At 35.2% G+C, this 13,071-nt stretch overlaps 1 protein-coding gene across 1 annotated transcript; it reads left to right on the top strand.

Moving 5' to 3' along the window:
* The first annotated feature begins 1,233 nt into the window (after window positions 1-1,233).
* On the top strand, window positions 1,234-7,677 carry LOC112525845 (pre-mRNA-splicing factor CWC22 homolog). The gene is made up of 8 exons (XM_025136136.1): window positions 1,234-1,420; window positions 2,786-4,226; window positions 4,337-4,526; window positions 4,696-4,799; window positions 4,902-5,004; window positions 5,084-5,376; window positions 6,146-6,451; window positions 7,124-7,677. Exons 2-8 carry the CDS (start codon window positions 2,808-2,810, stop codon window positions 7,463-7,465), a joined length of 2,757 nt encoding a protein of 918 aa, XP_024991904.1. The 5' UTR covers window positions 1,234-1,420; window positions 2,786-2,807; the 3' UTR covers window positions 7,466-7,677.
* The last annotated feature ends 5,394 nt before the right edge of the window (window positions 7,678-13,071 follow it).

Below are 13,071 nucleotides of genomic sequence, written 5' to 3' on the forward strand. Positions count from 1 at the left end.
TCTAAAAACGGAAACCATGTTTGCAGAAAAAACGCTACAAAAGTTTCACCATAAACAAAAAGTAAATTTCTTTAAAACAAAAACCAATCTTAAAACCCTAAATTTGACCCCAAATTGATGTTCTCTTTCACCAATTTCATCATCCTTCATTTATCGTAATCTTTCCTTCCATATCTCCAAAGATCACAATAAAGCTTTGGTTTCGGTGTTTAGCGACATACAAGCCTACCCCTCACGACCCTCACGAAGTCCTGGCCTAAGTCCAAAATCCGCTATAGCGTACAACCTCACGCCCTGATGCAATCGTGCTTCCTGGCGAAGGTGATTAATTGTTGACTGTCTGTATGCATTTTCAGGGTTTAGTGATTTTTTTCCCTATAAACTAGGTAATGTTGTATTATAGTTTTGAATCCAAGTAAAGGGCATTACTAGGTGACTAGTAGTCTAATATCCGTCAACTTAATCTTTACTTATCACTTCACAAATGAAAACATCATATGGTACCTACAATGACAAAGTTGCTTATAGATTAATTCGTCCCTTCAATAATATTACAGTAAACTTATGTTACCAGTATTAAAATTTAATGTACAAATCAACAATGCATACAAAATCTTTCAGTTTTTGTAATACTCCTATTTACCCCTTTTGTGAACAATAAGAATGGACGTTCGAAGGGTTTTCGGAAACACATATTATCCTTTCCATATGAACGTAACAAGTTTTGGAAACCCACAAATTTTATCTCAATTTAAAAAAAATATAAATTATGTTAAATATAATTAATTTTTTTTATAAGCATTTTAACGAACGGGTATTTTTTCAGAGAATACCCCGGGAGCAGGGTCCGTGCGCACGCTAAAAATTGAGGGATGTTATGAGATATTTAAAAAGTAAAGGTGCACCAAATGAAATATGATTTTTTTATTAATCTGGATATCCAACCCGTTATGCGAGCCGACTAATCATAAGACGACTACCTGCTTTACAGATAGCCCATAGTCACTACATTTGAACCTCCGTGGCCACAAGAAGATTTTTATTTCTCATTGGATTTAAACTTGAGACCTCCTGATACTTTTAACCTTTGGAGTCAAGCTCAAACCAATCAAGTATCACTCATGTGGTTTCAAATCTGATTCTTTTCTATGTTAATTTCAAGGGATATCGAAGGACCAAAACTGTAAATTTTGATTTTTTAAAAAGCACCAAATGAGATAGGGGATGGACTCTGGAGGGGTTCGAAATTTCAAACAAACAACGCCGACTCGTTGCTTCTACGCAGCAGCGCTGTTCTCTCGATTCGCACTCTCTCAGGCTCCGACGCCGCCGCTCAAAATTAATCGCCAGCTCTCAGTCTCGACTCTCACTCTCTTAGGCTCTCACACTCACTCCGTCACTCTCTCAATCTCTCATTCAGGTATTGTCCCAAAATCTAAATCGAATTTAACATTTTGCCCTAAATTTGTTATTAGTCATTTGCTCTAAATTTATTAGCTATAATGTTATACGATTATGTTTACATGATTTCATTGATTTGTTTACATGATTTATATTGATCTGTTTACATGATTTATTTGTTTGTTTTGAGTTTTTACATTTGAGTAATTGAGTTTTATCTGGCCTATATTTTTGCCCTAGATTTGCCTTATGTATGTTAATTTGATGTTAATTTACTAACTTTTATTTTCAATTTTCTCAACCTTAGTTGTTGTCTTGTTGATGTTAGTTTGTTTAATCATCTAGGGTTCTCTGAATTGGGTTAGTTAATTTTAACTTGCAAAACATTGTATTTAGTACTAAAATCCTAGATGTACAAGGAAACAAAATTAGAAACCTAGAAAAGAAAAAGTAAAAGATAACTAGAATCAAATCGAAGTTGAGAACTTTTACGAAATCAACCCAAAAAACCGAATAAGTCTCTCGAAATAAGAAAAAAAGTTGAAAAAAACCCTTGGAATCAACCAAAAAACTTAAAAAATCCCTTGAAGTCAAAATTCGGCTAAAAACACGTCGAGCGGCTTTGCGGGCATTTGATCCAATTTAAAAGTATGTTTCTTTTAGTGTATGTTCTATTGGTCTAGTGATTTCTGCAAGTGTTATTTAGTGTTCTAAACACTTGTAAGAGGACCACCTTGCCGGAAATTTCTGACTCCATCCCGTCAAGTAAAGCCCCATGCGAACTCGGTTGAAGCTTTCTTTCTATGGGTTTTAATTCCTTCTAGTTTTAGGTATGTAATTCCCAAAATTGTGACTCTGATTGCATGTGTGTAGTTAGTTTTTTTTTTTTTTTTTTAATATTCATGTTGATCGGTGTAGTGTGGTATGTGGAGTTTTAGGATTGCCCTTGTATGAAATGAAATCCTTGTGAGTAAAGTTTAAAAAACATACATTCTGAGAGTTGTAACTTCTACATTGGAACACCTATTCCTTTAAAATGTTGGTTATCCATTTGGCTAGATTGTTTTGATCTAACATAAGATAGAGGTGGGCACGGCAAAAGACAGAGAGAAAGCAGTACACCGAGGGGTTGATTTGAGGAGGGCATATGCGGACTAAATGGCTTTGTTATTTGCTTGTATGGTTTTGATGTCAAATATGGTTTTTTTTTTTTTATGGCAAAGTTGTAAGGTACTGCAAGTGAGTTTGATGGTAGATTTGTGTAGATTTTATCTTAATTTTAGTTTGATATGAGTTTGGAGTACTTATTCATTGAAGATCTTAACCTCATACTACTGAAATTCAACTCTGTCCACTGAGTGACATATTTCCACTATTGTTTTAGTGACAGGGACATTGAGGAAATAATGGAGAGACAAAGGGACAAAAACGGAGATAGGAGTGACGATGAAGATCATAAATATAGGAGAAGAGATGGAGATAAGTTTAGGAGTGAACGTGATAGTCAGGATAGAAGGATCAACAAGAGTGATGAGGAAGATATAAATGGTAGGAGGGGCCGAGATAGGAACAGGGATCGGAGGATTGATGATGAAGTTGTTATTGATAGGAGAGATAGGAACAGGAAAAGGAGTGACGATGAAGATGCAAACGACAGGAGAAGAGATCGGCATGGGGATAAAAGGAATGCTGCTGGTTATGCTGATGATAGGAGGAGAAATATGAACAGGGATGATACTAGGAGCAGAGATAGAAACAGGGATGGACGGAGTGATGATGAAAATGCTAATGATAAATGGAGGAAAGATAGAAACAAGGATAAAGAGATTGATGCTGAAGATGATAATGCCAGGAGAAGAGGTAGGAGCAGGGATTTAAGGGGTGATGAAGAAGATGGTAATGATAGGAGGAACAAGCAAATGGATGAAGACAGGAGGAAAAGAGGTAAGAACAAGGACATAAGGAGTGATGAAGAAGATGGTAATGATAGGAGCAACAGGAAAAAGAGTGAAGACAGGAAAAGAAGTGATGAACATGATCAGAGTGGTGAAGAAGTTGGTGAAATTAGGAAAGCAGGGAAAAAGCACGAGGAAAGGAGTGATGAGGAAGATGGTGAAATCAGGAAGAGAGGGAGGAAGGGAAAGCATGAGGGCAGGAGTGATAACGAAGATGGTGAAATCAGAAAGAGAGGGAGAAAGGGAAAACATGAGGACATGAGTGATGATGAAGATGGTGAAATCAGGAAGAGAGGGAGAAAGGGAAAGCATGAGGGCAGGAGTGATGAGGAAGATGGTGAAATCAGGAAGAGAGGGAGAAAGGGTAGGGATAGAAGGAGTGATGATGAAGATGATAGTAAGGACAGGAGGAGAAGGGACAGGAATAAGGATGCAAAGGTGGATGAAGGCCCACGGTTTCAAAAGCTGGCCGAAATGCAAGAAAGCATGACCAACTTAGGGAAGAGTGGAGGAGTTTACATTCCTCCATTTAAGTTGGCTCGTATGATGAATGAAGTTCAAGATAAAAGTAGCATGGAATATCAAAGAATGACATGGGATGCATTAAGAAAGAGTATAAATGGGTTAGTCAACAAGGTCAATGCAACAAATATCAAGAATATCATCCCTGAGTTGTTTGCTGAAAATTTGATCAGGGGAAGAGGACTATTTTGTCGATCCTGTATGAAGTCCCAAATGGCTTCTCCTGGTTTTACAGACGTTTTTGCAGCGCTGGTTGCAGTTGTAAACACCAAATTCCCTGAAGTGGGAGACCTTCTACTGAGGAGGATTATTTTGCAGCTTCAAAGGGCATATAAGCGAAATGACAAGGTGCACATTATCTTCTTTCTCCTCTCTTGGTTTTATCTCTCATCTTTTGTGAGATTGAGTTTTAATGGTTGCTTAGTGTTTGATTACATTGGTCTTTTGTGTTTTTGCAGCCTCAATTGCTTGCTGCGGTTAAGTTTATAGCCCATTTGGTCAACCAGCAGATAGTTCATGAGCTTATTGCTCTTGAACTACTCACAACTCTGTTAGAAAATCCAACTGATGATAGTGTGGAGGTTGCTGTTGGTTTTGTTACTGAATGTGGATCCATACTTCAGGATCTAAGTCCCCGAGGTTTGCATGGTGAGTTAATTTATTGTCATTTTGTTTTACCCTTATCTTTTGAGAATATAAGCTCAATTGTCCGTTTATTCATTTTATTTCATATGACTAGAACCTGGTTTTACAACCATATGCAGTATCATATTGTCATTGACATTATTTGACATATTTCATGCTTTGTTTTATCCAGGTATTTTTGAGCGCTTTCGTGGAATTCTTCATGAGGGAGAGATAGACAAAAGGGTGCAGTTCTTGATTGAAGGTCTCTTTGCACTCAGAAAGGCCAAGTTTCAGGTTAAAATCTTTTAGAGCATTGGCATGTTATGCATTATGTTACCATTTATAAGTTATATATTTTCAATCTGCTACACCTGCTTACTGAGTTTAATTATGCAGGGGCATCCAGCTGTTCGTCCAGAGTTGGACCTTGTTGAGCTGGAAGATCAGTTAACACATGAAGTATCGCTTCTGGATAAGATCGATCCAGAGATTTCCTTAGGTACATAAAAATATATGGATAATGTTTATTTTCCAAGTGTTACAATATGTGGGTCTTACGGTTTTTTTGTGCATTTTAGATATTTTCAAGTTGGATCCTAGTTTCATCGAGAACGAAAAGCGCTATGAAGACTTGAAGAAAACCATTCTTGGTGATGAATCTGAAGAAGAAGAAGAGGGTGGTGAGGATTCAGATGACGAGGAAGATGAATCTTCGGAAGAAGAGGATGAGGAGCAGATGAGAATTAGGGATGAGACAGAGACAAATCTTGTCAATCTCCGGAGAACCATATACTTGACAATTATGTCTAGTGTTGATTTTGAGGAAGCTGGTCATAAACTTCTGAAAATCAAACTGGAGCCAGGACAGGAGGTAAGAAAGAAGTATTTCATAAATGAGATATGCTAACTTCTGCTTGTGCATTTGATAGGCCTAAATTGGTTATTAGAGGGTAGTTTTCTTATTTGCATATTTCTGTGAGTATATGAGTAGGATGGATGTGAATGGGATTCTCATGCGTATTTTTTATTACAAACAGCAATTACCCAGTGAACATCCATATGACCGATATCTAGGATAGCTCTATCTCTTGGATATAGGTCTTTATTTGTTCCTTAACTTCGATTATTGGTAGTTTGTTCTATTTTCTGCACATTTATCAATATATTCCTGTCTGGTTCCCTTCAGCATTGTATTACCCATCTTTGTTTCTTTGATGCATGTCATCTAGGATATTTATGAGGCATGCTTTTGTATTATCTTTCATTTCTCTCTCTCTCTCAAGTCTTCTTTTTGCCAGAGGGTTAAAAATATGGTGGATTTGGTGGGCGTGTAAGAGGGAGGGGAGGTTGTGCCTGTGGTTTGATCTTTTGGGTAGACGATGGAAAGAATGGCATGAGGGAATGGATGACATCCTGAATCTTTTAGAGATGGGAAATATTTTGTTTTATTTACTTAACCTTTTCATTTAAGTGAATAATTAAGAATGTGTTTGGATAGTATGATCTTCATTTCCTGCTTCTGGATTTTTTTTTCTTGGCATCTTGTTAAGCTTGAATGTTTTTATAATTTTTTTATCATCATTTGAAGTACTATTATTTCACAAAATCAGAAAATTGACAAAGCTATGTGGTATATGCAGATGGAACTGTGTATAATGTTATTAGAGTGCTGCAGTCAGGAAAGAACTTACCTTCGTTACTATGGCCTTTTGGGACAGCGGTTTTGTATGATCAACAAAGTCTACCAAGAAAATTTTGAGAAATGTTTTGTGCAGCAATACTCTATGATCCATAGACTCGAGACGAATAAGCTGCGTAACGTGGCCAAGTTTTTTGCACATTTACTTGGGACTGATGCTTTGCCTTGGCATGTTTTGGCTTATATTCGGCTGACTGAGGAGGACACAACTTCCTCTTCCCGAATTTTCATCAAGATTCTTTTCCAGGTGAGTGATTACGGTCTTCATGACTTGTCATCGTATATCTAAATCTGATACTATTTGACATCTTTCATTGATTGATTATTACACGGCTGAATGTAAACCCTGATGTACATACAATAAGATTTTGACCCACGTACACCACTACCACCTTTACTGATGCATGCTTACAAGTATTGCTACTATCATGGGTTCTTTGGATAAATGATCTTACTTGAGTTTTCAATTAGGAGCATGACCTTTTAATTTTTTTTAAAGCTCAATGACGTTCATCCGACATTTCCCTGGTTCAAAACAGTCTGCTCTCGTAAAAACTTAAAAATACACTAGAGGATCATTTTGCAAAACACGCTTCTGGAAAAGGTCATTTATCCCGTACTTATGATATTCTGTAAATGCATATGGACAAGCGGAACTTGCATCATCATACATAATTTGTAATTTGATCCATAAAGAGGGTTAAGCCCGTCAGACAAGAAGGTCCGTATACATCATACCCTTCCTAGACTACGCAATGTAGGATATATCGGATATGTTTAGTTTGGTTATTCATACCTTTTCATCTGTATGTGTGTTTTTCTGTGTGGTGAAAATGAAAAAGTTCATTGATTGTTTGTTCCTTAACTGAAAGCCTATCTTACAAGCTGCTAAGGCCGATTTCCATGTTATATGGTACAGGAGCTGTCTGAACATCTCGGCATTGGTCTCTTGAATGAGCGTCTCAGTGAGCCCACGATGCAGGCGGATTTTGAATCCATCTTCCCACGAGACAACCCCAAGAATACCCGGTTTTCAATCAACTTTTTCACATCCATTGGGCTCGGTGGGATCACAGAGAACTTGAGAGAGTATCTGAAGAACATGCCGCGTCTCATCATGCAACAAAAGCCAGCTTCTGAGTCAGACGATTCAGATTCTTCTAGTTCAGGATCTGGATCGTCAAGCTCAGATGAAAGCAGCGATAGCGATAGTGATAGCGAGAGTGATCACAAGCGTAGCAAGCGCCGGAAGAGACGTTGAGACCTGATTACATCACTGCGAGCTGTTTTGTTCATCTGCCTTTTCTTATGTTGTGAGTTGGAGATCGTTTCCTAATCTAGTTTTGAACATTTTTAGATGAAGAGAAGAAAGATAATACTGGGCAAGACCATGATTTGTATCTATGAAGCCACTGTGAGTGTAATCTGTAATAGATTTGTGATTTTGTTTAATAGATAGCAGAGATTGCTGTATTTGTTCTTGTTTGTTTTTCTTTTCTTTACAATACCATTATATTCAATAAGTTTTACACAAAATCACAATTACATTTGTTAATTCATATTTATGTGGGTGTGTTTATACAAGAATGATGATTTTTTTGATTAATCTAGATATCCAACCCGCTATGCGAGCCAACTAATCCCAGGAAGACCACCTGCTTTTCAGATGGCCTGGAGTCACCGGCTTGCCGCATTTGAACCTTCGTGACCACAAGGGGATTTTTATTCCTGTTTGGATTTGAACCTGGAACCTCTTGGTACTTTTGACCTTTGGAGCCAAGCTTAAACTAACCAGGCACCATTCTTGTGGTTGAATGATGATTGTTTGCAACAACTCGCATATGACTGGGTCAAAATTCGACATTTATGGGCTGTTTATCAAGCACTTCTCCATAAAAGTCTATCATCGTCTGTTACTTTATCAGGTAACATTCTCAGTCATCAAAATGGATAACTGTAAGAATTTTCTCTCTCAGGTTATTGGTTTTTATTATACCCATCAGGTAATATCCTCAATCTTTGGATACGTTGTTCTCGTTTCCATTGAAGCAAAGTTTTCCTCACTCTAGGAACTATGGCCGTAGCAATAATGATTGTATTTTAGTTTACCAAATGGACAAAAAGGATATGAGATAATTTTATCTGTATTTTGAAGCGACACAAGAAATCTTCAAATTTTGTATTTTGGAGGGAAAAGAGGTTTACTATTTTTCACTTACTATAAAGTGGATAGTACGTTAAATCAGTATTTTTTTTAAAAGTTTGTTGAAGTATTAAATGTATTGAAATATGTTAATAATAAAATGAACAACATAACATTTAAAATTGATAAACCGTTGAAGTTAAAATACAAGAATGATGACTATTTGCAATGAGTCAAATATGTTTGGGTAAAAAAAAATGTACATGTAAGAGTCATTTACCAAACGTTTACTGGTGAATATGACAAGGAATTAGAATATCAAGGGATCTTTGTTAGCAGCTTAATGAGTCTCACAGCTTATTCGGTCAACAACTATACATGTTTGTTTGATGGTAAATTAATGATATAAAAAAGGTGGCTTATTCAAAAACTTATTACGGGTTTATGCTAAAAGTTTTGAACGTTTTTATTAGTTACAAACATTAAAATGGGTAATCGAATCCGCTATAGAGACCTATTGCTTAAAGTGAACAAGAAGTCTACTTAACTTCGTTGATATTGCTTTTGTTGAAACCGTTAATGTTCTATCGATGCATCAAATATGTTTTTTTTATTGATGTAATAAGAAAAGAGTACAAAAAGTGATGTTGGTCGATGATGGAAATCGACCAATCCATTATCAACATGCAACACTGATGCGTATGTAAAGTCGAAACTTAACACACACAATTGCAAACCTCCACAGTACCTCTGTACTCGTCGAACCACCAAGAACGCAATCGGAATACCTAGACCAATTGACTATGTTTACTGGACGCACCACCCACAAAGACAATCTCTCAAACTTGCAAACGAACCCTCGCTTACAAGAACGAGTTCACCCGAACTAACCATATTGCATTATGTAAAACAATAAAAAAAACGTTTTGATTCATTCAAAAAATCTGACTTTATTTCATTAAAGTACACGTGCTTAAATAGCGTAAAATAATCATAAAAAGAAAACTATACATGGAGGAGGACTCTAATTCCCACATGCTTATCTTATACCTGAAAAGGAAAACTGCTAAAATCTATCAATTAAATCTAAGCTCAAACCTGGTAAAAACGACCTCAAGTGAAGCCCAAAAATCTACAAAAGCAATGAAATTTTGATCTTCAAGTGAATTGGTTTAAGTGCGGAATCATATAAAAATCTACAACTCTTGAATTCAGCTCATATTGTGAACTTAAAGCTCCAAAACTAAAATCCAACTCGATATTCTCTTTATAAATATTGAGTAGATTCTCGAAGCTCACTTCATTTAATTCCGCACCAAACACTAGACTCATCTTTTAATGATGGTTCGGCGCATATGCAAATCGTTGATAGATTTTTTTTATTAACCTGGATATCCAACCTGATATACGAGCCGACTAATCCCAGGGCGACTACTTGCTTTGTAGATAGCCCGGAGTCATCGCATTTGAACCTCCGTGGCCACGATGGGATTTTTATTCCTTTTTGGATTTGAACCTGAAACCTCCTGGTACTTTTGACCTTTAGAGCCAAGCTCAAACCAATCGTTGATAGACTTTTTTTGGGTGAATTCCAAAGAGTTTGCATATGTTACTCTTGGTACAATTGAAGCAAAGTTTCCCTCCCTCAAGGAACTAAGGGCTTAGTGATAATGATTGTATTACAGTTTACCAAATGGAAAAAATAGTGATCTTCGAGTTTTTTTTACATTAAGGGGTCGTTTACCAAACACTTATCCAGTAAAGGTTTATCGGTAAATTTAACACTATCATTTACTTGCCGGATAAGATTTTAGTCCACTAAAACGGTATCGTACGCAACAATTTATCTGGTAAGCGCTTACCGTGGTAAGAGTTGTCGCCCTCACTTACCGGGTAAGACTCGTGGTCATTGTCTCGCTCTTACCAGGTAAGATTTTTGATCCTTACCATATTCATACGGTAAAGTAAAATGACTTGGTGTCACTTATCCAAATAAGCGTTTGGTAAACGGCCCCTAACTTAATTTTTAAAAATTCTATAATGAATAAATGATGAGAGATTAAAATTTCTATGAATTTTGAGATAAATTTATCGAAAAGTTTATTGAAGTATTTTACATGTTATGGAGAAGATCGATCATAAAATCAAAGGGCATTTGGTCTAACGATATCTGAGCCTTTTGTCTTCTAGGAGGTCAGGTTTCAAACCTCACCAATGGTGAGAAGGGTATGTGAGTTTGTTTGTTGCATTTGCCGTATATAAAATATATATTATATACTTCAAAGAAAAAAAAGATAGATCATAAAATTACTTGTTATGAAGAAGATAGATTATAAAATTACTATATTATTGAAAAGTTTGTTGCAGTACTAAATGTATCAAATATTTTAATGATAAAATTAAGAGTAAAATGTGCGAAATAGCAACATACTTTTACAAATTTTCTTATTACAGTAATGTATTTTAAAAAAAATTTATTAGAGCATCGTGCTTTCAAAAATTTACCCGTTATAGCATTGGGTAACCTTTTAAATTAAATTTACCCATTATATCAGGTTTCTTTGTCATTTCATCGTCCACGTAGGTTGTACACATGTACGATAGTGCTGACATGACATTTCTTATTATAACATTGTACTTTCAAAAATACTTTATTATAACATCACCAATTTCTATTACAACATTGTACTTTTAGGTTTAATATTTTTATCATTTAAACATTGTAAATTTAATCAAACTGAAACTGATTTTATATTTTTATCATTTAAACGATTCATCTCTCGGCACATAAAACTGATTTCATAAATTACTTTCAGACCTTTTAAGAAACGTTGTAACTAATTAAGTAGTTGTTTGCTAATGTTTGTTGGAAAAGAATTGAATGAGTCAATTGCTGCCAGATAGGAACTCATTAAATAACGCTCCGTAACGCAATGAGTTCTTAGCCTACAAAGTTGATAAATACCTTAGTCAAATGGGTAATCATGAGTTAACTTGAGATTTGAAATGGAATAATTGTAATTTCCATGATCTGATCAGTCAAGCAGGCATACATTCACACACGACACAAATAGACGTCAATTAATACAGAAGTTGTGGTGAGAAAAGAAGGTACCCATCAGTGGCTGACAAGCAATTCTTTACAACATTTCTTACAAGGCCTGAAAGTAATTTACGAAATCAGTTTTATGTGTCGAGAGATGAATCGTTTAAATGATAAAAATATTAAAAACCAGTTTCAATTGGATTAAATTTACAATGTTTAAATGATAAAAATATTAACCTTAAAAGTACAATGTTGTAATAAACATTGATGATATTATAATAAAGTAATTTTGAAAATACAATGTTATAATAAGAAATGTCATGTCAGCACTATCGTACATGTGGACAGCTTACATGGACAATGAGTAGCAAAGAAACCTGGTATAATGAGTAAACTTAATTTAAAAGGTTACCCAATGCTATAAGTAGGGGTGCTCAAAAACCCGATCAACCCAACCCAACCCAACGTGAAATAACCCAACCCGAAGCAATCCGATGTCTAATCGAGTTATAAAATTGTCAAACCGTAGGTATTGGGTTGATATTGAGTTACTATTATTTGAACTCAACCCAACCCAATAAACCCGTTATCCTTTTAGTTCTTGGAGCTAATATGATTGTTGAGTTTCTATTAATATATACATTAGACAATTACACTATCATGTATGCTTTTCACATACACATATTTTCAATCTATTCACATATCTATATAACTCATTCGTATATATGTTCAGTGTTCAGTAACCGTGAACATATATATGTAAATTGAGAAAATTAACTGAATGTGAAAATATTTTAAAAGTACAATGCTGTAATAAGAAAAACTGAAAATAAAATGTTATAATAAAAAATTTTATAAAAATAAATTGTTATTTCGCACATTTTGCTCTAAAATTAATATCAATATCTCTAAAATTGAAAAAAACTATAAGATGACCCGCCACATCAATTTTGAATTATTTGTTTTGTTTTCAAATCGGGTTAAGAGATCCGGATTCGCCATTTTCAGCAACTCCCATCGGGTTATATGGTTGTGTTCTATTCCCCAAATTGGGTAAGAATTGTTTTTAACCCATTTAAATCTAATAAATAAATAATTAATTAATTAAATTATGTAAATCAAACGCCATTTTCTATTTGTATTAGTCAAGAAGACTTATTGCATTTTGAATTTCACTTGCGACATATAGAAACTCAAGTTTTGCAAGCACTTTTCTTTATAAGTTTCGTACAGGTTTAGGGGACGCTGTCCGTAGCACCTGGCAACGAGACGAAGACGTTTGGTTCCTTTTAAGGAATAAGAATGAAGATGAAAATGAGAATGCAGCAGAATAGAAATAAGCAACACATTCACGATGTTTGATTAAACCAATATAATCATAAAAAAATGTATTATATAATATTTTTAATTGAATATGAAAATTATTGGGTTTAAAATAATAAAACCAGCCAAACACGATATAATCCTCATTCTAAATCCTTAAGAGATTTTCGTAACCATTAAGTTGTCATTTTTTTTTGCAAAACAACTCATACCTCTTACTCAGTAAGAGGTTCCCTCTTAATTTCAGCATTAAGAGCGATCCAAAGAGCCCCTAACCCTTGATAAAACCACATATACGGATCTTGCAAGGATCCACGCTGCTTGATCGGGTCACAATTTAAGATTCCCTTTTTCT

The sequence above is a fragment of the Cynara cardunculus genome (assembly GCF_001531365.2).
Source record: "Cynara cardunculus var. scolymus isolate 2C chromosome LG 13, CcrdV1, whole genome shotgun sequence".
NCBI classification, from domain to species: domain Eukaryota; kingdom Viridiplantae; phylum Streptophyta; class Magnoliopsida; order Asterales; family Asteraceae; genus Cynara; species Cynara cardunculus.